Source organism: Ostrinia nubilalis, chromosome 28 (assembly GCF_963855985.1).
Source record: "Ostrinia nubilalis chromosome 28, ilOstNubi1.1, whole genome shotgun sequence".
In the NCBI taxonomy this organism is placed as follows: domain Eukaryota; kingdom Metazoa; phylum Arthropoda; class Insecta; order Lepidoptera; family Crambidae; genus Ostrinia; species Ostrinia nubilalis.
The window spans coordinates 6,333,933-6,358,878 of NC_087115.1; the positions used below are offsets into that span (position 1 = coordinate 6,333,933).

Below are 24,946 nucleotides of genomic sequence, written 5' to 3' on the forward strand. Positions count from 1 at the left end.
TGCAACAACTCTTACGACCTTCTCAACATTGCTAAGCTTCAGCAAGTGGTAAGTTTATACGCGTATACAGGTGTGGTTTTGTAAAACAAAGTTCATCCCAGGGTAGTACACAAAACCTCATAAAACTCATTTATATTTGCAAATAGCCTTTTAAAAAGCACTTATACGTCCCAATATTAACCCTACCACTGCTTCAGGGCAATAAATGGGCCAGTGCTGAGAAAAAGCAGCACATGAATGTAATTACAAAAAAATACAAATAAAATTTTAACTAAATATTATTTTATTAGTAAAAAACCTTGTTCAAACGTCTCTTAAAACTTTCGAGACGGCGCTTGTTACCGCCCGCACCACCACCGCGTGCCCCGCTACACCGAGCACATGCGGCCGCCAACATGGAAAGCATTGGGGGAGGCCTAAGTCCAGCAGTCAACGTTCTATGGCTGATATGCTGATGATAATGATGATGAACACTAAGTTACTTCTTTGGCAAACTAAAGCTAATTTATACATTTTATTCCAGCTATCATCAGATTACATAAAAAGCCTAAAAATAACGCCTCTTTTCTCATTCACAATCAAAAACACCGATGTTATATCCATCGGTGTCGAGACCGACGAAGTTGTCAAAAAGGAGGAAGATTGGGAGGTCCAAATCGACCACAAAGTGAAAACAGAATCTAGAGAATCATCCATAGACTCGGATCGAGATGAACCAATAAGCGAACTGTTTAAACGTACAAGAATACTAGTCGAAAGTCTCCCACGAAAAGTAACCAGAAGTAAAACAGCAGCGAAAACTCAGCGTGCCAAAAAAACTGTTTTAGAAAAGACGAAGAAAGTTATAAAAGAAAAACCGCCGAAGAAAGGTGTGAAAGAGAAAAAAGAGAGCAAAGTCAAGACGGAAAAGGTGAAAAAGCAAAAAGAGAAAGAGACAGGCTATGAGTTCCCGGATGGTGAAGTGGAGGTATTGATGTTAAGTAAAGAAGAACAGTTAGAAGAGATACACGCAAGGAAATCATCGGTGAATTACTTGAGTTCGTTCTATAAGTGCGAGCTGTGTTTCAAAGGCTTTATTTCAGAGACAACGTACAAAAATCATATGGTTAGACATGACCCTGTAAGTATTATCTTTGTTGTTTATTTTTTTTAATATGAATACTAAAGATAGCTGTCTAATTTGCGAATTTCAGAAATTACAAAATTAGCAATTAAAAAGAAAGAAAAAATATTTATCTGGCACCAGAAATAAACCATTGTTGTGGGTAACTAATATACTTTATAAAAGTTTATCTTTCATAGAGTAGTTAAACTTATACATTAACTTCGAGACATCGTACGAGTGGATCCCGTCTTAGTGAGCTAGCACTTGTAGTTTCCGAGATTTCGTGATGAGTGAGTGAGTCAGTGACCTTTCGCTTTTATAGATATAAATAAATAAATAATAATATGTGACGACAAAATATGACGTCTTATTATTTCCTAATTCTTATCAAGAAAAGCACAGAATGATTTGATGAAAATATCTATTTATTTATTATTATTTATCTATCAAGTTATATAGTTCTTAATGCAAAAGATATGATTGTTTTTTTTATGATATTTTTCAGAGCAGTGGCGCCCTCTCGTGCGAGATATGCCACATCCGAGTGGCGAACAACAAGTTATTACGCTCCCATATGATCCAACTACATGAAAGAAAATATGTTTGCAAGCTATGCAACAACGTCTCCAAGTCTAAGTGAGTATTGTTTCAACATCATCAACATCAGTGTGCTTACAGTGCCTCGATTGTTCAACTGCAACGCGATTGGACGACGAACGAAAATCAGCTTTATGACAAATCCGTATCGTGTCGTTTTGACAGCTAGTTAAAACGAAGTTGAAACGTAAACGGAGTGCAACTGCGTCTTTACGTTAAATCTGACATAAAGCTACTTTTTCTCAAACGCATCACGAACATTTGCTATGTTTTATAGTTTCTAAAATAAGGTGTTCGGACTTTTAATGGAAAGTGCATAAATCTGCGCCCTTAGCGGTTACTTTCAAGAAGTCGTGCCAGCACTCGAGACAAAACTACCAGCTGATGATCATCCTACTAATATTATAAATGTGAAAGTTTGGATGTCTGGATGTTTGTAACTCTTTCACGCAAAAACTACTGAACGGATTTTGATGAAAATTTACAGTATTATTGTTTATAACCCAGAATAACATATAGGCTATAATTTATGACAATCTGTGACAAACTTTTCACGCGAGTTAAGCCGCGGGCAAACGCTTGTAGAATCATAAATTCTTGTACTGTACTCTTACTTACATAATATACGAGTATTATGTTTATATTTACAGACACTCAGCTTCTGAGCATTCAAAGTGGCATAGCGGTCAGAAGTTCACATGCAAGTTTTGCGATGCTGTATTTTCGTGAGTATCTTATTTTATATGATTTATTGATTATGATTATTATACTAGCGGTCGCCCGCGACTTCGTACGCGTGGATCCCGTTTTACCCCCTTAGGGGTGGAGTTTCGTAAAATCCTTTCTTAGCGGATGCCTACGTCATAACATCTAAAGCCCGGTCGCCGAGCACGTAGAATTTCGTCCAATGACCCCAAGCTACACATCCTTATCGCTCGCGCGTAATTATGTTGCTGTCGCGCTCGCACACTCACTGCGGGCGCCCGTCGCACAGTCGCGACAGCAATATAATTACGCGCGAGCGAAAAGGATGGGTAGCTTGGGGTCATTGGACGGAATTCTACGCGCTAGGCGACCGGACTATACCTGCATGCCAAACAGCCCGATCCGTCCAGTGGTTGATATTGGGCTGTGCGTTGATAGATCACTATATCAGTCAGTCAGTCAGTCGCCTATATAAAGCATTTTATTTCCGACTGCGCCCGAAGGAGGGATTATGTTTTTTTAACTATGTTAACGGTCCTTAATTTCAAAGTCGTTATTTAGATAGGCTTTCCTTATAATTAAATGGTTTGTTTGCAGAAAAAAGACAAGTCATCTGTCCCACATGCGAATCCACCACCCTTCGGAACATGTCAATTGCGATGTTTGTGGCGAAGCTTTCATAGGTAGGTAAATATTAAACACTACTGTAGCGCTTAACCAGGCCTGTTCATCTCCGCGAGTTTACATCGAAAACAAAACACGCACGATGGCCCACCTACAGGATACTATTCGACAAGGCCTCACATACGAGCGAACATTGACTCACGCACGCGTATTCTTGTGTATGATGGAAAAAAAATGGTGCAGTACCGATCACTGACGTTTGTCAACAAAATGGTGCTTGACTCTTGAGACAGGCTAAATTACACCATATTGTTTATGACATTGAGCATACATTTTTTAAATACCTTCGCGAAGTAAAGCTTCTGTACGTAGTTTATTATTATTTTGTTGCTTAAGTGAATCACGCCCGTATTCACAAACGATGCTTGCTTAAGTGAAGCGGCAATACAAACGCACATCGTTGAATAGAGCTCTGTGATTGGTTCGTGTGTCACCCTGTGCATCCATGCGCACTGTGAGACCTCATAGTAATAAATAATAATAATAATAAATATCCTTGGATATTTTACACTGCGCTTCTAGTCCCAAACTAAGCAAAGCTTGTACTATGGGTACTAGACAACGGATGTAACATACTTAAATACTTTTTTTTTTGTAAATACATACTTATTATACATAGAAAACACCCAGTCCAATACAAACAAATATGTTCATGCACACAAATGTTTGTACTGTGCGGGAATCGAACCCGCTACCTCCGGAATAGTAGTCCGTTTCGAACCACTACACCAAACGGCCGACTATGTTTGTGAATACGGACGTCATCAGTGCCTGAGGTATAAGAGCGGCACGGGAGGGTGTTTTTGTGACGTCAAACGTCAGCGAGACTTCAGAGGTGGAATTGTGTAAAGCAATCGTAATCATTAGACAGTTCATAACGTAAAGTTCCAAAATACTGAACTGTCCAATGCATGACATTGATAGTGCGGCGCCACCGTCAATGCCGGATCGCTGGTTCCGATGTTTGCCATGTTGGAAACCATATAGTTGAACGATGGTAGCGCCCCCCTGTCATTGAGTTTGGTGGGACAGTTCAGCGTGGGTCATCTATACGATAAAGTCAGTTAAACAAAGCGTTTGACAGAATAATCGTACGTTATGAACTGTCAAATGATTACGATTGCTTTACATCAGTGGTTCTTAACCTTTAAGTCACGAGGGACCATTTTACCAAATTTCTGTCTTGTCAGGGACCACTTTTTTTTTTTCAAAATCCTATGAAAGGGAAGGTCGATTTCTCGCCCACTGTGCGCCGTTTGCGTTGTGTTGACTCGACTCATCACGTCACGTCACTTGTTTATTACGATGTCTTCGTGGACCACTTGGAATGCCTCCAGGGACCACCAGTGGTCCGCGGACCACCGGTTAAGAACCACTGCTTTACACAATTCCACCTCTGAGGTGGAATTGTGTAAAGCGATCGTAATCATTTGACAGTTCATAACGTACGATAAAGTCAGTTAAACAAAGCGTTTGACAGAATAATCGTACGTTATGAACTGTCAAATGATAACGATTGCTTTAAACAATTCCACCTCTGATTTCCTTCAATTTGTATGCTCGGTCACGTCATAATTTATGTCAATGTCACCCCACCCCGTGCCGTACCTCAGGCGCTGACTGAAAGTTTTTGTGAATGGATGAATTTTTTTTTGCTATTTGAATTGTAGTAATTAATTTTGTTCTTATTTATTTCTAGGAGAACATGGGTTGCGGATGCATAAGAAAAAGGCACACAAAAATATGGACACGGTGAGTAAACTTACGCCCGTATTCACAAACGATGCTTGCTAAAGTAAAGCAAATCAAACGCACAGCGTTGAATAGAGCTCTGTGATTGGTTCGTGTGTCACCCTGTGCGTCCACGCGCACTGTGAGACCTCATATTAATGTTTGTGAATACGCCCGCATTCACAAACATTAATCAGCCTGTATTAGTCACTACGCCGTAGTGACTAAAACAGGGTGATTTTTAAAACAGTCAACAATCATTCAAGGTACTCGTGCGTGATTATTAACAAGTTTTGCCATGACTGTTTTTACATGATAGATATTTCTTTCTTGCCACGGGATCAATGGTACAGTCAGCGTCAAATAGTCCGTGACACCCAAAGTAGCCAAAAAGTTCGCAACACGTCTGTGTTACAATGAGGGCTATCGTTTTAGCGCTCACCAGTTAGCGCCACTGTAGAGTAAGGTCCTGTCACTTGCTAGTAGCGAAGACAGTGGCACCAACTGGTGAGCGCTAAAGTGGTAGGAGGACTATCGCATTTGCACTCATCAAGATGGCGCCACTGTACAGAAGGTCCTGTCAATCGCCAGGGGTGCCAACTGTTGAGTATAAAAACGATAGCCCTCATTGGAATAAGGTTGTGTCACAGAATAATAATAAGTACTACTTACAGAAGTTTTACTTCGCGTCGCGAAGGTATTTAAAAAAATGTATGCTCAATGTCATTAACAATATGGTGTAATTTAGCGTGTCTCAAGAGTCAAGCACCATTTGTTGACAAACGTCAGTGATCGGCACTACGCCGAAGCTATAGGGCTGACTTCGGTAAAATGATGTGACGTGAGGTGCCAAACTGCGGAAAATGGCGGAGGAAATACATGATTTAGCATGAATTATCATGAATAATATTAACTACTTATTTACCTCTCAGTGTCTTGAGGCAACTTAAAAAAGTACATTCTGTGTTTTTATTATTATTTAGGCAGTTAAATACTGCACAGTTACACCATTTTCTTTATTTTCTTCCATCATACACAAGAATACGCGTGCGTGAGTCAATGTTCGCTCGTATGTGAGGCCTTGTCGAATAGTATCCTGTAGGTGGGCCATCGTGCGTGTTTTGTTTTCGATGTAAACTCGCAGAGATGAACAGGCCTGGTTGTGTTGACAACTTTTTGGCCACTTTGGGTGACACGAACTATTTGATACTGACTGTATTACTTATACGAGTATAAGTGCTTTAAAAACAACTTAAATAATATTTATATAATATTTATAAAAATACTAGCTTTCTGCCCGCGGCTTCGCCCGCATTGAATTTTGCCTGTCACAGAAAAACTTTACCGCGCGCGTCCCTGTTTCAAAAACCGGGATAAAAACTATCCTATGTCCTTTCCCGGGACTCAAACTATCTCTATGCCAAAGTTCATCAAAATCGGTTTAGTGGTTTAGGCGTGAAAGAGAGACAGACATAAACTCTGATTTTTAATTCGACGGAATTTTGACATTTCAGAAGTGTTGTCAATATTGAAACATTCCCATTATGAATGGAGAGCATTTTCACAAATTAAAAAATAATCCTTTCTTGAATTTAAGGTTTCACTTGAAAAACTAAGGTTTAAAAATGTACTGATCATTTCAAAATGGTTATTTGAATTTTTATTATCATATTTTTGAAGTTACAAAAAAAATTGGGAAATTATTTTTCTATTACTGGACTCCCTGGCCAATAATCCATGGGTTATAAACCTTTTTTATGAAAATCCTTTTGTTAATAAAATCTTAGGTTCATAAAATAACCAATTTAACAAGATGCCAATTTTATAATCCAAGTTGATTATGACGACGATAATGATGATTGATGATCAATACATATTTTCGTTAATGATAATATGTTGTTTTACTGTGTTAAAAACACGTTTTTTTCTATTTAAACTCTAAAATGTACATAATAATTAGTGTACATTGAATTGACACAACAAACAATAGTTCATTCTTGTAAGTTGTACTTGATGAAATTTCATTTCATATTATTTATTAATAATTCAAAGCAAAAAAGGCTTATTACATCTGAATTGTCAAAAAATGACAGCTGTCAGAATTCCGTCGAATTAAAAATCGGACTATAGTTACTTTCGCATTTATAATATTAGTATAGATAGATAATGTATTTTTTTGCAGAAAACAGAACCGGAATCAGAAACCCGATGTACAAACTGCAAAGTGCAGTTCCAGAATGCAGACGCTTTCAAACGACACACTAACAACGCTAACGGACTGTGCGATGTCAATTTCAGGTAAATATCTATTTTAATATATTTTTTTATAGCTAATAGACATGTTGACACCACCAATCAATTGACGTACTTTTTAAAACTGTCAAAACGAAACTCCCATAGATTTTGTATGGCACCACAAGCAAGTGACGTCACTATTTTGTCAACTCAATTAAACTACTTTTTTCAATTACAATGCGACCAAAAATCGTAATTTACAGGTAATTTAAAATTAATTAAGTTTTTAAGACCAGAATGAAGTGTCTTTTAATCTTTTTAGAAAAGTTGTGATTTCGAATTATTGGGGAGTGGTGTCAAATTGTCTATTTCTGCACGTGGATTTGCTCTCATTGCTTTAGGTTGACAAGGACGCCACCAGTTCACTAGGGGCGCTATGGATATCTCAAACTTTTTTGTTAGATTATGGCTTGGCGCAGTTTCAGGGGCTTAGCTAAATAAATAAAATAGACGCCCCTCTCTAGATAAAGATTTGGCGCCACTATATTGCTGCCAACTATCTAATTGGCGCACTTAATGTATGTAGTATTAGTGCCAATATATGGAGTGTTGGCGCCCTTATGTGTCGTATTGGCGCCCTTATATGTCGTATTAGCGCCCTTAAATATAGTATAGGCGCTTAGCAAGCTAGTAACTACCAGTGGCCGCGCTCCAGTAGTAGCTCCAGTAGTACAACCATACCTGTACGAAAATCGAAAACTGACTAATGCCGTATCAATAATACAGGGCTACTGGGCAACAAGGCAAGGGCTCAGTGCCGAACTTTTTCGGATTAGACACAGTAGGCAACTGTATAGGGAAATTTTGCAATGACCTTTTTGATTGATAAATAATGATGATATATTTGCTTTTTTTAAAGCACGCTACGCCACTGTGTAGTTTGTACATTTAGCCAATGCTAAGCAAATATTATGTCAACTTATCATTGTGTTCTATTAAATGTTTTTATTGTTCGTTTACTTGAAATTAAATACCTCTGTCTGACTGATTTTTGCTATTGTTGAAATCAAATATATTTTTCAAATTCTCAGTGACCCTGTATTGTTCACAGGTACTGCGCGAAATGCGGCGAGAGCTTCAGCACAGAACTGGACCTTAAGAAGCATTTGAAGCAGCACGCCAAGGAGGAGCGGAAGATGAAGAAGAAAGTCGTCAGGTGTGAGGAGGTAGGATTTAATTTAGATTACCAATTTAAAATAATAGGCTTTGAATGCCATTTTGTTCTTACCACTGTTGTACACTTCTATTTAATATACAGGGTGTTAGGTAAATGGGTATATTAGCCGACACTAGCCTATGTTAACATGGGCATATAAATGGTATGGTGAAGTCAGAAAATTGATATCTTCATTTCAATTATTTTAATTTTCATATTAATCGGATTTTATAAAATTTATTTTGTATGAAAATAAAAAAAAAATCAAATGATGATATCAAATTTCTGACTTCACCATACCATTTATATACCCATGTTAACATGGGCTAGTGTCGGCTCATATACCCATTTACCAAACACCCTGTATAGTGTATAGTCTGGTCTGCGAGCACGTAGAATTTTGTCCAATGACCCCAAGCTCGAACACTCACTGCGGGCGCGCGTCGCACAGTCGCGACAGCAATATAATTACGCGCGAGTGATAAGGATGGGCAGCTTGGGGTCATTGGACAAAATTCTACGTGCTCGCAGACCGGGCTTTAATAACCTATTTTAAGACAAACACTTTCTGTGTAAATCAAAATGTTCATTGCCCGAAATGAACAGATGTGTCAAAAATGAAAACGCTGAATTTTATTTAATAATATTTTTTGTTCAAGCTGTTTTGAAAAAATATAAAAAGTGGGGTTTTTGTAGATACTAATTAGGCCAGTAGAATTAAACACAAAAATTGATTAAATCGGAAATAATTCCTACAAAAGATTTTTTTGCTTTAATGGCTTTATTGGTTGCCCATTAAGACTCTCCTAAGTTTTCGACTTCGACGGAGTTGTGCTTAAGTGGTGGGGGCCCCCGAAAGGGGCGTTTTTTCGGTTTTCCGGTTATACCGCGTAAAGGACTTACCCTATCGAAAAGTGGTCTTCATGACTGTTAAAGGGCACTTAATCCTGCATTGAATAAGACCAAATTCATATGTTTTGGACAAACCGTTCTCGCGCTAAAGTTCGGCAAAGTAGAAAATATACGTATAATTAATGACCCTCTCCACGTCCAATGGCTTGTTACCCACATGCTTCCAAGCCTTGTAAAGGGTCGCCTTAACCAGTGTAACCCTAACAAGGCTCACGAGTTTGATTCGCTTATCCTTGTTCGTCCCAGCCGTTCCTTAACTGCGGTTGCTGCACCTCTTCTTGGCACTCTCCTGAACGACTCTGTGTTACCTAATGTGGCTGCCCCTCTTCCTTGTACCCTCCTGTACGATTTCATTGCTTAGCCATATGCCTGGTCCAAGGTTCGACGCCACAAAATCAACTTCGTACGAGTGAAAATAGTTTAAATACTATTTCCCGTGCTTGCAACATTTTTCTTTACTGCTTCGCCTCTATTAGTCGTAGAGTGATTGTATATATCCTATAGCCTTCTTCAATGTATGAGCTATTCAACACAAAAATAATGATTTCAATCAAACTAGTAATTCTTAAGATTAGCGCGTTCAAACAAACAAACAAAAAACTCTTCAGCGTTTTAATATGAACTTGTTGTTGTTGATTTTTGGCGTCGAACCTTAGACCAGGCATACGGCTAGGCAACGTAGTCATGCAGCAGGATACAAGGAAGAGGGGCAGCCACAGTAGGTAACACAGAGTCGTTCAGGTGAGTGCCAGGAAGAGGTGCAGCAACCGCAGTTAAGGAACGGCTGGGACGAACAAGGATAGGCGCATCAAGCTCGTAAGCCTTGATAGGGTTACACTGGTTGAGGTGGCCCTTTTCAAGACTTGGAAGCCTGTGGGTAACAAACCATTGGACGTGGAGAGGGTCATTAATTATACGTATATTTTCTACTTTGCCGAACTTTAGCGCGAGAACGGTTTGTCCATTGGTCTTATTCAATGCAGGATTAAGTGCCCTTCAACCGTCATGAAGACCACTTTTTGATAGGGTAAGTCCTTTACGCGGTATAACCGGAAAACTGAAAAAATGCCCCTTTCGGGGGCCCCCACCACTTAAGCACAACTCCGTCGAAGTCGAAAACTTAGGAGAGTCTTAATGGGCAACCAATGAAGCCATTAAAACAATAAAATCTTTTGTAGGAATTATTTCCGATTTAAAAGCTAATTCTACTGGACTAAATGGACATAGATTCCATTAGTATCTACAAAAACCTCACCTACAAAAAACAGGTTACATTATTTTTCATGTTGGATCCACATCCTCCCCTTGGATTAAAATGACATATCCATACTAAATGACAATTTAAGCCAGAGTTCAACTAAGGGTGTAACTTTTATTAATAATTGCCTATGTATAGTTAATAATATACAAACACAATGTGAGAATATGGGCCATTTATTTAGTTGCCTGAATTAAACTTCTTTTTTGTCGCCTCTTTAATAACTTTTTTATATCTTTACTACTATTGTTTTCTTTAAATGTATCTTATCCTGTATTTTGTGTGAGAAATAAATCATTTATTATTATTTACTAGCTTTCCGCCCGCGGCTTCGCCCGCGTGGAATTTTGTCTGTGTCAGAAAAACAATATCGCGCGCGTACTTATTTGCTCACCGTTTAGACCTACCCTGGACTACGACAAACATTTTAAAACCAAAATCAGCTCAATCGGCCCAGCCTTTCTCGAGTTTTAATCAGACTAACGAACATCAATTCATTTTTATTTATATAGATAATATGTATTTTATGTGGTGAGAAATAAACAATTTATTTATTATTATTGATAAATAGAAAGTTTTAATTTAGATAACTGCTTTAATAACTGCGGTAATAACACGATTAGGGACCCTGTTCTGGTAATATTTTTTTCAATTTCAAACGTCAGCGAGACTTCAGATGTATGCTTAATTGCTTACGTCATAATATGTCTATATCACCCAGTCCGCTTGCCTGAGGTATGGCATTGACTCAGTTTGAGCTTAGAACTCAGTGGCAAGCACAAAATATATTTATTATACCAATAGTTTTATCCTCGACCGGAATAATACCGCAAAGTCTAAACAGAAGCATTGAGGTCCTCAACATGCCACCCAGTATAATTTACACTCTACAAAAAGCCTATCCTAAACACTTGCCGAATCACTAGGAAATTCTTATCATCTAATTTAACGACCACTGCCTTACATCCTATTTCGCTTGACTGAGGTCCGCGTAATAGGTTAACTACCCAGACTTTTATTTATAAAAGAATGGAGAAAAAAAAAATTAAAACTAGAAAATAATAATAATAATGACGTTTATTTCAAACAATTTTACAGTTCATAGTGGTTAAGTTCGATACCTATAATAATGGTATAAAATATCATCTTACCTTCACAGTGTAATCTAACATTCGGCGTGGCGCGCTCGTACTCGCTCCACTACCAACAAGTGCACCTCCGCCTGCCTCCAGCGACCTACCCCTGCTTGTCGCGGCCGGCGCTGGCTATATGCGACGTCTGCGGCAAGAAGTGCTCGGTAAGTAGTGACAAGACACCCTTAGATGATTTGGCGCCATTATATTGCTCCCAAACCTCTAGTTGGCGCCCTTATATTGCTCCCAAACCTCTAGTTGGCGCCCTTATATGTAGTACTGGCGCCACGATATAGTGTTGGCGTATATTTATGTAGTATTGGCGCCATTATAATTCTACCAACTCTCTTAGCGCCATTATAGAGTGTTGTCGTCCCTATATGAAGTGTTGGCGCCCTTAAATGGTGTGTTGGCGCCCGTAAATGTGATATAGGTGCCTTCCTAGCGAGTAACCGTCAGTGGATGAGCTCCAGTAGTCGGCAAGGCGTCGCATATAGCTCGTACTCGCTCCACTACCAACAAGTGCACCTCCGCCTGCCTCCAGCGACCTATCCTTGCTTGTCGCGGCCGGCGCTGGCTATATGCGACGTCTGCGGCAAGAAATGCTCAGTAAGTAGTGACAAGGCACCCTTAGACGATTTGGCGCCATTATATTGTTACTCTCTTAGCGCCCTTATATGGTGTTTTGGCGCCGTTAAATTTAGCATAGGCGCCTCCATATGGACCCCCTCTCCACAGGAAAATTTGGCGCCGCTATATTGCTGCCTACCATCTAGTTGGCGCCCTTATATGAAGTGTTGTCTTTCCTAAATGGACTCCCCTCTTCAGAAAGAGATTTGCCGCCACTAAATGGCTACCACCTATCTAGATGGCGCCCTTATAAGTTTTTTGGCGCCCGTAAATATGATATAGGCGCCTCTCTATCGAGTAACCGTCAGTGGCCAAAAGATGGCAGGGCGTGGCGCGCTCGTACTCGCTCCACTACCAACAAGTGCACCTCCGCCTGCCTCCAGCGACCTACCCCTGCCTGTCGCGGCCGGCGCTGGCTATATGCGACGTGTGCGGGAAGAAATGCTCGGTAAGTTAGCGCCCGTCTAAATAGAGTTGGCGCCCTTATATTGCTCCCAAACCTCTAGTTGGCGCGGGAAGAAATGCTCGGTGAGTAGCCATTTAGAGGGATTGGCGCCCTTATATGTAGTGTTGGCTCCCTTATATGGTGTTTTGGCGCTCCTATATGTAGTGTTGGCGCTCCTATATGTAGTGTTGGCGCCTCTATATGCAGTATTGGCGCCCCTATATGGGCCATCTTCCCCAGCTAAAAAATTGGCGCCATTGTATTGATACCAACTCTCTAAGCGCCCTTATATGGAGTGTTGGCGCCCCTATATGAAGTGTTGGCGCCACTATATGGGCCATCTTACCCAGCTAAAGAATTGGCGCCATTGTATTGCTAGAAACTCTCTAAGCGCCCTTATACGGAGTGTTGTCGCCCCTATATGTAGCGTTGGCGCCCTTAAATTTAGTACAGGCGCCCCTATTTGAACCCCCTCCGGAGAAATATTTGACGCCACTATATTGCTGCCAACCATCTAGTTTGCGCCTTTATATGAAGTGTTGTCGTTCCTATATGAACGCCCCTCTACAGAGGAAAATTTGGCGCCACAAACCATCTAGATGGCGCCCTTATAAGGTGTTTTGGCGCCCGTAAATGTGGTATAGGCGCCTCGCTAGCTAGTCACTACCAGTGGATGAGCCCCAGTAGTCGGCAAGGCGTCGCATATAGCTCGTACTCGCTGCACTACCAACAAGTGCACCTCCGCCTGCCTCCAGCGACCTACCCCTGCCTGTCGCGGCCGGCGCTGGCTATATGCGACGTCTGCGGCAAGAAATGCTCGGTAAGTAGTGACAAGACACCCTTAGATGATTTGGCGGCATTATATTGCTCCCAAACCTCTAGTTGGCGCCCTTATATTACTCCCAAACCTCTAGTTGGCGCCCTTATATATAGTACTGGCGCCACGATATAGTGTTGGCATATATTTATGTAGTATTGGCGCCATTATATTGCTACCAACTCTCTTAGCGCCCTTATATGTAGTGATGGCGCCCTTATAATGTGTTTTGGCGCCCGTAAATATGATATAGGCGCCTTGCTAGCTAGTCACCACCAGTGGCCGAGCCCCAGTAGTCGGCAAGGCGTCGCATATAGCTCGTACTCGCTGCACTACCAACAAGTGCACCTCCGCCTGCCTCCAGCGACCTATCCCTGCCTGTCGCGACCGGCGCTGGCTATATGCGACGTCTGCGGAAAGAAATGCTCCGTAAGTAGCTAAACTCTGATTTTTAATTCGACGGAATTTTGACATTTCAGAAGTGTTGCCAACATTGAAACATTCCCACTAAGGATGGCGAGCATTTTCACAAATTAAAAAATAATCCTTTCTTGAATTTAAGGTTTCACTTAAAAAACTAAGGCTTAAAAATGTACTGATCATTTCAAAATGGTTATTTGAATTTTTATTATCATATTTTAGAAGTCACAAAAAAAATTGGGAAATTATTTTTCTATTACTGGACTCCCTGGCCAATAATCCATGGGTTACAAACCTTTTTTATGAAAATCCTTTTGTTAATAAAATCTTAGCTTCATAAAATAATCAATTTAACAAGATGCCAATTTTATAATCTAAGTTGATTATGATGACGATAATGATGATTGATGATCAATACATAATTTCGTTTATGTTAATATGTTGTTTTACTGTGTTAAAACACGTTTTTATCTATTTAATCTCTAAAATGTACATAATAATTAGTGTACATTGAATTCACGAAACAAACAATAGTTCATTCTTGTAAGTTGTAGTTGATGAAATTTCATTTCATATTATTTATTAATAATTCAAAGCAAAAAAGGCTTATTACATCTGAATTGTCAAGAAATGACAGCTGTCAGAATTCCGTCGAATTAAAAATCGGACTATAGGTAGTTGTTTTGGCGCCCATATATGGTGTTTTGGCGCCCTTATGTGTAGTGTTTGCGCCCTTATATGGTGTTTTGGCGCCCTTATATGTAGTGTTGGTACCCCTATATGCAGTATTGACGCCCCTATATGGGCCATCTCTCCCAGCTAAAGAATTGGTGCCATTATGTTACTACCAGCCCTCTTAGCGCCCTTATATGTAGTATTGGTGCCACTTTATGGAGTGCTGGTGCCCTAATATGGTGTGTTGGCGCTCTTGCATTACTAGTAATTCTAAGATACAGGCAGGCTACTGCCTAGTTTAGACACCAGTCTCCCACAGACAAATGTACCAAACTTTTAAGACTTTTTTTTTTTTTTTTTTTTTTATGCTAGACAAGGCAGGTATTTGACCGCAATCGCACCTGGTGTTAAGTGAGATGCAGTCTAGGATGGTACATATCTGCCCTGTAAGTGCCTATTCACTCTCGCCTTGAAAACGCCCGGATTATAGTGTTCAGGAAATACAGCAGCATTTACAAATACAGCACTATTTTTAAGAATCTGTTTGTGGAGAGAAAATAAATATATTTATTATTATTATACAGGGTGTCCCAAAAACAATGGATAACCCTGTAACCATCGATAGACCTCGCCATGGTCTCCCTAACGTCCAATTTTGACCCCAGTAAAAATATCACCGTTTTCAAGATTTTTAAGTTTTTGTGCATTTTTAGAAAATTGCCACCTGCGATTACTTTTTCTCATGCCATTTCTACAAATGAGGATACTTTTCAATCTAGTTTTTTTCCTTATCACAAGGGATAGTTGGGCTATCAAAAGAAAACATTAAAGTTCAACAAACCAATTTAAAAGGATGAAAATTTTAAGAAATTGCAGAAAAAAAGGAAAAATTAATTCACTGTCTTGCACTTTTGATCAGCCATCGTATAAAAAAAATGTAGGAAGACCACCGTGCCCATTAGCTTAAAAACTTCTTTGGTTAATTGAGATTCTAAAAAGGTATCACAAGCCAATGTATTCTGTATTATTTTTATCTTATGGCTACTTGAATAGCAACTAGTATGAAAACTGCAAAAATGAGTTTTTCTCGGAATAGTTAAACTAGGACTGCATAGTGGCATTAAATACAAATGGATAATTTTTAGCGTAGGAATTTAAATAAAGCAACATTTTATCATCATCATCATCATCATTTCAGCCATAGGACGTCCACTGCTGAACATAGGCCTGTACCACAATGATTTTCATAATGACCGCTTGGTAGCGGCCTGCATCCAGCACCTTCCTGCTTACCTTTATGTGGTCGTCGGTCCACTTTGTAGGTGGACGTCCTACGATGCGCTTTTCGGTACGTAGCCTCCACTTGAATCCTGCTGCCTCAGTTCTGCGAACTACTGTGCCCTGCCCATTGCCACTTCAGCTTGCTGATCCGTCGGGCTATGTCAGCGACTTTAGTTCGTTTACGGATTTCCTAATTTCTGATACGGTTTCGTAAAGAAACCCGAGCATAGCCCCTTCCACAGCACGCTGTGCAAAAAATCCACGTTTCCGAGCCGTGTATCATCACGGGTATCTGTCTATAGGCACATTTATAAGGTTTAAAACAAAAAATAAGTAATCACAAAAACGCAGAACTGACGGCCGATGGGGCAACAGGGTTCTAGTGGAGGCTACGTACCGGAAAGCGCATCGTAGGACGTCCACCTACAAAGTGGACCGACGACCTGGACAGCAGCAGGAAGGTGCTGGATGCAGGCCGCTACCAAGCGATCATTATGAAAATCATTGGGGCACAGGCCTATGTTCAGCAGTGGACGTCCTATGGCTGAAATGATAATGCTGATGATGATAAAATGTTGCTTTATTTAAATTCCTACGCTAAAAATTATCCATTTGTATTTAATGCCACTATGCAGTCCTAATTTAACTATTACAAGAAAAACTCATTTTTGCAGTTTTCATACTAGTTGCTATTCAAGTAGCCATAAGATAAAAATAATACAGAATACATTGGCTTGTGATACCTTTTTAGAATCTCAATTAACCAAGGAAGTTTTTAAGCTAATGGGCACGATGGTCTTCCTACATTTTTTTTACACGATGGCTGATCAAAAGTGCAAGATAGTGAATTAATTTTTCCTTCTTTTCTGCAATTTCTTAAAATTTTCATCCTTTTAAATTAGTTTGTTGAACTTTAATGTTTTCTTTTGATAGCCCAACTATCCCTTGTGATAAGGAAAAAAACTAGATTGAAAAGTATCCTCATTTGTAGAAATGGCATGAGAAAAAGTAATCGCAGGTGGCAATTTTCTAAAAATGCACAAAAACTTAAAAATCTTGGAAACAGGGATATTTTTACTGGGGTCAAAATTGGACGTTAGGGAGACCATGGCGAGGTCTATCGATGGTTACAGGGTTATCCATTGTTTTTGGGACACCCTGTATTATTATTATAGTAGCTAGTAAGTAGTAGTGGCTTGACGCCAATGTAGTTTTGGTGCTACTAGTAATGCTGTCATAATAGTTTTGGTGCCCTTCAAGTTAATCAGTCTGATTTATCTTCCTCTTAAGGCGTAAACTAGTGGTGTGAGATTCATCTTACCCTTATCAATACGGTTTCGCACTACGGCCAATCCAATTACGGACTCAAAATCACTCAAGGAAACGGATAAACTCGTGTAAACCACATGTAAACCACCATTCTGGTGGGACTGGGAAGTAGTGTGAAACCGCTCAAAGCTTGTTTCAAATTGCTTCATCATCTATTAATTAACCTTTTGTCTCCAGTCGGCGGCGGCGCTCCGTAACCACTTACGGATACACACGGGCGAGCTTCCATTCCAGTGCAGCGAGTGCCCCAAGCGGTTCCGAGTCAACGAGCGGTTGCAGGTACGTACTAGCTAGTTAAACCACATCATTATAGCATTTGGCAGTCCTATTGAAGTCTATACTAAGTCTCGTATTAGAGTAGGCGCACACCGTTGATTTGTAGTTGGCCGATAGTTGTGCCCGATTTTAAATTGTATGAAGAATCGGCCAAATCGAATCGGCGTAGTGTCAGGCCTGTTCATCTTCGCGAGTTTACATCGAAAACAAAACACGCACGATGGCCCACCTACAGGATACTATTCGACAAGGCCTCACATACGAGCGAACATTGACTCACGCACGCGTATTCTTGTGTATGATGGAAGAAAATAAAGAAAATGGTGTAGTAAATACTGTGCAGTACTGTGCAGTGCAAATAATAAAAACACAGAATGTACTTTTTTAATTTGCCTCAAGACACTGAGAGGTAAATAAGTAGTTAATATTATTCATGATATTTCATGCTAAATGTATTTCCTCCGCCATTTTCCGCAGTTTGGCACCTCACGTCACATCATTTTACCGAAGCCAGCCCTATAGCTTCGGCGCAGTGCCGATCACTGACGTTTGTCAACAAAATGGTGCTTGACTCTTGAGACAGGCTAAATTACACCATATTGTTAATGACATTGAGCATACATTTTTTTAAATACCTTCGCGAAGTAAAACTTCTGTACGTAGTACTTATTATTATTTTGTGGTAGTGTGCGCACTCCCATACATGCCCATACTGATCAACTGCCCGACTAAACTATCGGCCGACGAAAAATCAACGGTGTGCGCCTACTCTTACGTTGAAATGACCATCAAATTGTTGTCTGCACTCTCTTGAAGCTGTAAAAAAATCAAGCTTCTAATGCCCGTTTTCACCATCAATTCCTTAATTTTTAAGTGACTCCTACAGTAACACATTACAGGAATTTTGTTTTCATAGGGGTAACTTAAAAATTAGGGATTGATGTGAAAACGGGAATCGTCAACGCACTCTAAAAATACGGTCAATTTTATTGAACACTAGCTTTCCGCCCGCGGCTTCGCCCGCGTGGAATTTTGTCTGTCACAGAAAAACAATATGGCGCGCGTATTTGCTCACCGTTTAGACCTACCCTGGACTACGACAAACATTTTAAAACCAAAATCAGCTCAATCGGCCCAGCCGTTGTCGAGTTTTAATCAGACTAACGAACATCAATTCATTTTTATTTATATAGAATAGATAACACTACACTTAGACCTAGAATCATGGGCAAGAAAAGAAAGTCTTACAACACAATAAATCGTTAAGGCGATTAGAGTCCTCAATCCGCGCCAAATGGGCATTTTGTAAAGCCTACTCCTCTTTTACTGCTGGACAGAAATAGTTGAAAAAAATATATGTTATACAACAGTTCAAGGACTACATTTGTGACGTTTGAATTTTCGCTACGTCTTTTTGTTTTGGATTAAAAAAATAAATACGGGACATTGATTTTTTACTTAAATTCCCTACTCCTCCAAAACGGCTATGTTAATTTAAAAGATTTTTGCACGAATAGATTAGGAATTCTTTAATCTTTAAATGACACGTTGCGTTTTTCAATCGAACATTACTTTCATTCATAAATTTTACTTTTGATAAATTCCGAACGTTTTGCTGTTGAGGGGGCCTTCGCGGGGTGCGGGCGGCAGTCGGCCGCTGGCCTTCAGACGGGGAGGTTGTGTCACTCGCTGCAAACTGACATTAGCGATCAAAATGAATTTTTTCTTTGGCTGAGTTGCACCACCTGACGTGACCTAACTTTGACCGTAGCTTTGGCGATAACCGGTGTTTTTTGTATGGAGTTAGACAGACTTTTGACGCTTGTCAAAGTTGAAGTAAGATGGTGCAACCCAGCTTTTGTTCGACAAAAGATTTTATGTCAGAATTTTTCATAGAGTACGTGCAGTCAGACGATACAATTGAATTATGACGCGCTCAGACGCTATTTTCTACCTGAATAGAATCTATTAGTGTAAAAAAACTATAATTGACTCCAAAACAACTGCACTAGATAAATACAAGTAGAAAAATTATTACGTTATTTATTTACTAGGCCTTTGCAATCAGTATCCAAATTAGGAGCTAGTCAGAATCTGTAACTTAATCGATTTACGTGAAGAAAACAATTTATATTTTTCATACTTATTAGAATTAGATTTTCAATATGTTTCTTCGCGAAAATACCACAATTAAAAATAACACCTGTAACGCCCCTGGGTCTGCGGGTGTCTATGGGCGACGGTAATCATTTACCAACAGAATTGTTCTATAGAGCTTATTAAAAATTTGGATACTGAATACAAATTAGCCATTTTCGGAGTCGGTGGCAGCCTACCTTTTGGTGATTCGTTTTGGAGTTGGTTTTAATTTTTAGTGAAATTAATCTATTTCATGCCTTTAGTAGACTATAGGTACTCAGTAGACCTTGTTGTTGCCACTGAAGGTGCATAGGTACTCTACATTATACCGGTATAGGTGCATTGATACCATATTTTTCATGTTAAGTGCAAATAAACTTCCCTAAATTACCAAACCAATAACTTTACAATTACTTGTTTAATTGACATATAAAAATATCCTGTGTTCAATATTTTTTGATAATGTAAAATTGACGGACCAAAAGTCTTTTTTTAAGAAACTAGCCTATTCCTATGGCCACATTCCACCTCCATCATCAGACCCTGCAGTTTACCTTAGAGAATTGAAGACTCATGATTTTCAAAGTAGCGTACTTACATAACATTAGGTACTTGCTTATACAGGGTGTCCCAAAAACAATGAATAACCCTTCAATCATCGATAGGCCTCGCCATGGTCTCCCTAACGTCCAATTTTGACCCCAGTAAAAATATCATCGTTTTCAAGATTTTTAAGTTTATGTGCATTTTTAGAAAATTGTAATGAAATTATTTAGGTATAATAATAAATAAATACAAATCAAACGAGCCTAAACTCGATGGAATCGTTTAATCCCGGAGTTGCTATGGGGCCACTGGCATTCCAGCTCTACCATCAGATCAGCTCCATGTCATCACAATATTGCATTGTCACCCGAATTACATGTATATCCGAAATTTTAACTCAATCAATTGACGAAGGATTTCTAATAAAAAGACAAATACATTTTCAGTTTATTCTTCATAAGTGACACAGAGAGAATGACAATTATAGACAAAAGCAGAAACATTTGCTTTTTTAGGCCATAGACAATACTAGGTACTAATGCGTTCCAATAGGGATGATGACTGGGTAATGAAATCGAAATTCTATTTAGTCCGCCAGACAGATAATTAGAAAATATTAGACTCATATTTTTTAATTTTTTCCATAATCGAATAATTACAGTATTATATATTGAGTTGAAATGTCGCGTGACGTCACATTTGAGTAAAAATTCTACTCAAGCGTGGCGTATCGCGCCATTTCAACTCGATGTAGCACTGTTATTATTTAATTATGAAAGAAAATAAAAAATATGAATCTAATATTTTCTAATTATCTGTCTGACGGACAAATAATTGAAATTTTGTCATCTAGCCTAGTTGTCGTCAGGAAGTTGGTCTAACTAATTCAGCTTGCAAGATTCCACCCGAACAAACATTTATATAATTACCTACATACATCATAAATTGCAAGCTAAATAAAAGCTTGTAATAAAGTCGGGTTTGTTCAAATTTCGAGAACGACTGAACCGACAAAAGCATTAGAAAATTTACGAAAAATAAAATAAAATTTTATCCCGTACAAAATGTTCATGGATTTTGTTATTTTTATTAAATACCTTTACGCCTGAGTTAAATGACACCGACATCAAGGTTCATCAATTTAAGTTTAAAATAATAGGCAGTAATGTATGAAGAAAGAGCTTCTATTCTGTATCTACCTATGCCCGTGTATTTTTGATCGGTGTCAAATCGGAGTTTTTGGTGCGGGGTACGCGGGTGTTGCTCGCGGCGTGAAGGTCAAACGCCCAAGGTCATTGAGGACTCTAATCGCCTTAATTTGTTGATCCATTATCTGCCCTGTAAGTGCCTATTCACTCTCGTCTTGAAGAAGCCCCGATTATATTATATTGCGCAAGCAATGCAATAGTAATGTCGACAATGTAGAATCAAACCATCTTATGTTAGGTACCTATTTATGACAAACTAATTTAAATTTTTGTCCATTTCTTTATTCTCTCAGATCCACCGTCGCATCCACACAGGAGAGCGGCCGGTTAAATGCAGTTACTGCCCCAAGGCCTTCCGGCACAAAGCACAGCTCATCAGACATGTTCGAGTATGTATACTTTGTATTTTTTTATGATTTTGTGTTTTTAGTGTAGCCAGTACAAAAAAAAAGAAAATTCTGGAATGCGACTTTTATATCAATTGGGTATTTGACACTATACACCAATCGCCTCTGTGGTCTAGCTTCAGACGCAGAGGTCCCGGGTTCGATTCCCAGTGGGGGCAGATTTTTCTGTTCGGTTTGGTTGGTGGTAGGGCTTGTTCTAAGTCCGCCTGGCTAGCTACCACCATCTTACCTAAGTCTGTCGCCATAACAACAATGTTAACAGCATTGTTGTGTTCCGGCAGTTAGAGGTAAGATAGCCAGTTCCTCCGTGGTTGAGGATTCCGGGTGAAGCTCGCTTCCACCTTTGGCCTGATCATCACTTACCATCAGGTGAGACAGGCCAAGAGCTTCCTCGTTGTGAATAAAAAAAAAACTTCATTCTGGTCTCATCTAAATTTTAAATCAACTCTAAATTGAGATTTTTGCTTGCTTTGTAATTGATAAAAGTTAGTCGCAAAATAGTGACGTCATCGACTTGTATTGTCATACAAAATCTATGGGAGTCTTGTTTTGAAGTACGTCAATTGACTGGTGTGTCAAATACCTTATTAGGTACTATCCGTTCGCGATAAGTGCCGCTGGCTATATGACGTCACTCGAAGGAAAGCGTCTATAACTACAGCAAACTATATTGAAAATATTTTTTATTTATTAATATTGATAAAAATTGTGTATTTGCGTAAAATGAGACACTTATGCCCGTTTTCACCATCAATCCCTGATTTTTAAGTGACCCCTATGAAAACAAAATTCCTGTTATGTGTTACCATAGGGGGTCACTTAAAAATTAGGGATTGATGGTGAAAACGGGCATTAATTGCGTTTAATCGCAATTGGTGGAGGGGACGCGCATTCCACAGACTGGCAAACTTAGCCCGAATGGGTAGTATACAAGTATTTATTTATTTATAAACACCAACAAGATATACACCATTTTAGACAATATTATACACGCTTTTATAATAGGTATAACACCCTGTATTTCCCTTTCAGGTGCACACAGGAGAGAAGCCGTACCCTTGTGCACACTGCGGCAAGTCTTTCTCTTTGAACTACACGCGGAAGGCGCACATACGCACTGTGCATATGGGCTTACCTAGCGGGGCAGGGGGCCCCTTACCGGATGTTTTTTATGGCGCCCCTCCAAGTTTGTAAGCGATTCTGATGATTTTAGGGTACCCCTTTGAAGCGATTCTACTGATTTTGTTTGTAACTCAAACCTATAAATGTCCCATTCCAATTTTATTATAAAGGTGCCCCTTCTCTCTAACTATAAAATTTTGTCTAGTTCCATGGGCCTTTCAAATTTGATTTGAGCCAGACTGTAGTCTTCTGCCAGTTTTCACACCATCAATCCCTAATTTTTAAGTGACCCCTATAAAAGGAATTTTGTTTTCATAGGGGTCACTTAAAATTAGGATTGATGGTGAAAACGAGTATGATTAGCACGACACATAATTTCAGAGTCAAATATTTATATAGATGCCTCAAGATGTAAATATAAGGGCGGGCCCCTAGATGTAAATATAAAGGCGCCCCCAAACTTAAATGAAAACGACGAACGAAGCCGAAATAGTCCATAAATCTTTAGATATGTAGTAGATCTGTTATTTATAAAAATAAATATTATTCCGCAGCTAAGCCTAGGCGCAGACCACCAACTTTTATTATTATTATTACTGACGGGATTGCTACCATGTATCCTAATTTTGAGTTTCCGATATTTCGGAACTGTTGCAAGCGCCATGGTCACAGAGTAACTGAGGAAACTGGTAGCAATCCGGTCAGTAATGAGTATTTCTCAAAAAAAATGTACATCTTGAAAAAAAAAGTGAGCTTTGAAACAGTTCAAAAGTTTTATATTTATAAATCATCACACAAAAAAAAACACACACAATTTTGAAGGATGAATATTAATCTTTTAGATAACGAAGAATTATAGCTATAATCCTACTTATTACCAAATATTTAGATATTTTAAAAATAGTCCTTTTTTACCTTTCATACAAAAACCTGTTTGCCACCCTATCTTTTTCATGTGTTTTTGTTTTATAAAATGCGATACGTAACTAAATTATTGTAAATTTCTTTGTATTATCGTTCTATAGTAATCGCAGTTTCTGTATCAAATTGATTTTCTATGGGGTGATATAATAATTAGCAATTTAAAGCAAAAAAACAAAATGAGTCGCTCTCATTTACTATTTCGTTATTTACTCTTTAGTTACGATTATTTCTACTTTCCCATGGTTTCTGAACAATTCCATATTTTTTTTACACGGTCAACAATAGCTGCACTCCGAATGGCTGTTGGCCTGACGTCTCCGCCATAACATCTATCGCGAAAATCAGTAAAAACGTGTGTGTTTTGTGGGATTACTTTTTCGTAACAGGAAGTAAAATCAGCGATTTTATATAGAACGGTAAGTCTTCATTTAACCATTTTTTGTAATACGTGTGGTACGAACATTTAGTAAGCTTTTATATTTGCTGTAACAGCTTTTATCAAAAAAATACTTGTTTCTGATCTCATTTTGTCTAATATTTCGTTACGTTTTTTACGAATTTCGTTACGTTACGAAAAAGTACAACATAATGCTGAGTGTATACTGTTATTACCTGACTAAGCATAGTAATATTCACTACTTAATTTATTTAAAAAAATATAGAGCGTCAATAACAAAAGGATTGGATACTATCTGCTTTACAGAAGTGCCACCAGCAAAAAATAATCAAATCATTTAGATTACGTTTTTATGTGATTACTTCTTTTGTTTTTTTTAGGAATGCCGCCAAAAACCAATGCCGAAAGGCAAAAAGCTTACAGAGAACGACTCAAAATGGATAAACATGATGGAACAAAAATAATTTTATTAAAATAGTATGAATGATTACTCCCTTATTTTATTTCTAACCCCTTAATATTACCCCGTATTTGGGTGCATACTTACAAATATTTCGAATTGAATAAATGAAGAGCATTCACAATATTTCGCCAATGTATAACAAGCCTTATGGCCTTACTATTTCGTTACTACCGTTTCGTTACGTACATTTTTTTTTGAGAAATACTCTAATAATAATTATGTTAGTGACCACGAAAGTTTAAAACAATACACCGTCTTTTAGTTGGCCGATGTTGGGCCCGATTCTAATTT

The 24,946-nt window shown here is 38.8% G+C and overlaps 1 protein-coding gene and 1 long non-coding RNA gene across 2 annotated transcripts; both read left to right on the forward strand.

Annotated features, from left to right (window-relative positions):
• Positions 1-529: 529 nt before the first annotated feature.
• LOC135085325 (uncharacterized) lies at positions 530-2,427 on the forward strand. Its single transcript, XR_010260070.1, has 3 exons — positions 530-1,120; positions 1,611-1,741; positions 2,353-2,427. It is a non-coding gene; the product is annotated as an uncharacterized LOC135085325 (long non-coding RNA).
• A 583-nt stretch (positions 2,428-3,010) lies between these two features.
• LOC135085299 (zinc finger protein 239-like) lies at positions 3,011-24,682 on the forward strand. Its single transcript, XM_063980080.1, has 8 exons — positions 3,011-3,090; positions 4,791-4,843; positions 7,005-7,120; positions 8,169-8,283; positions 11,603-11,740; positions 17,351-17,452; positions 21,636-21,731; positions 22,782-24,682. The coding sequence occupies exons 1-8, from the start codon at positions 3,030-3,032 to the stop codon at positions 22,941-22,943; spliced, it is 843 nt and encodes a 280-aa protein (XP_063836150.1). The 5' UTR covers positions 3,011-3,029; the 3' UTR covers positions 22,944-24,682.
• Positions 24,683-24,946: the final 264 nt, after the last annotated feature.

Coding starts and splice junctions, on each gene's coding strand:
- LOC135085299 (XM_063980080.1), top strand. CDS start 3,030: ATGCGAATCCACCACCCTTCGGAACATGTCAATTGCGATGTTTGTGGC. Junction 7,121..8,168: donor CTGTGCGATGTCAATTTCAG/GTAAATATCTAT, acceptor TATTGTTCACAG/GTACTGCGCGAAATGCGGCG. Junction 11,741..17,350: donor TCTGCGGCAAGAAGTGCTCG/GTAAGTAGTGAC, acceptor TTTTGTCTCCAG/TCGGCGGCGGCGCTCCGTAA.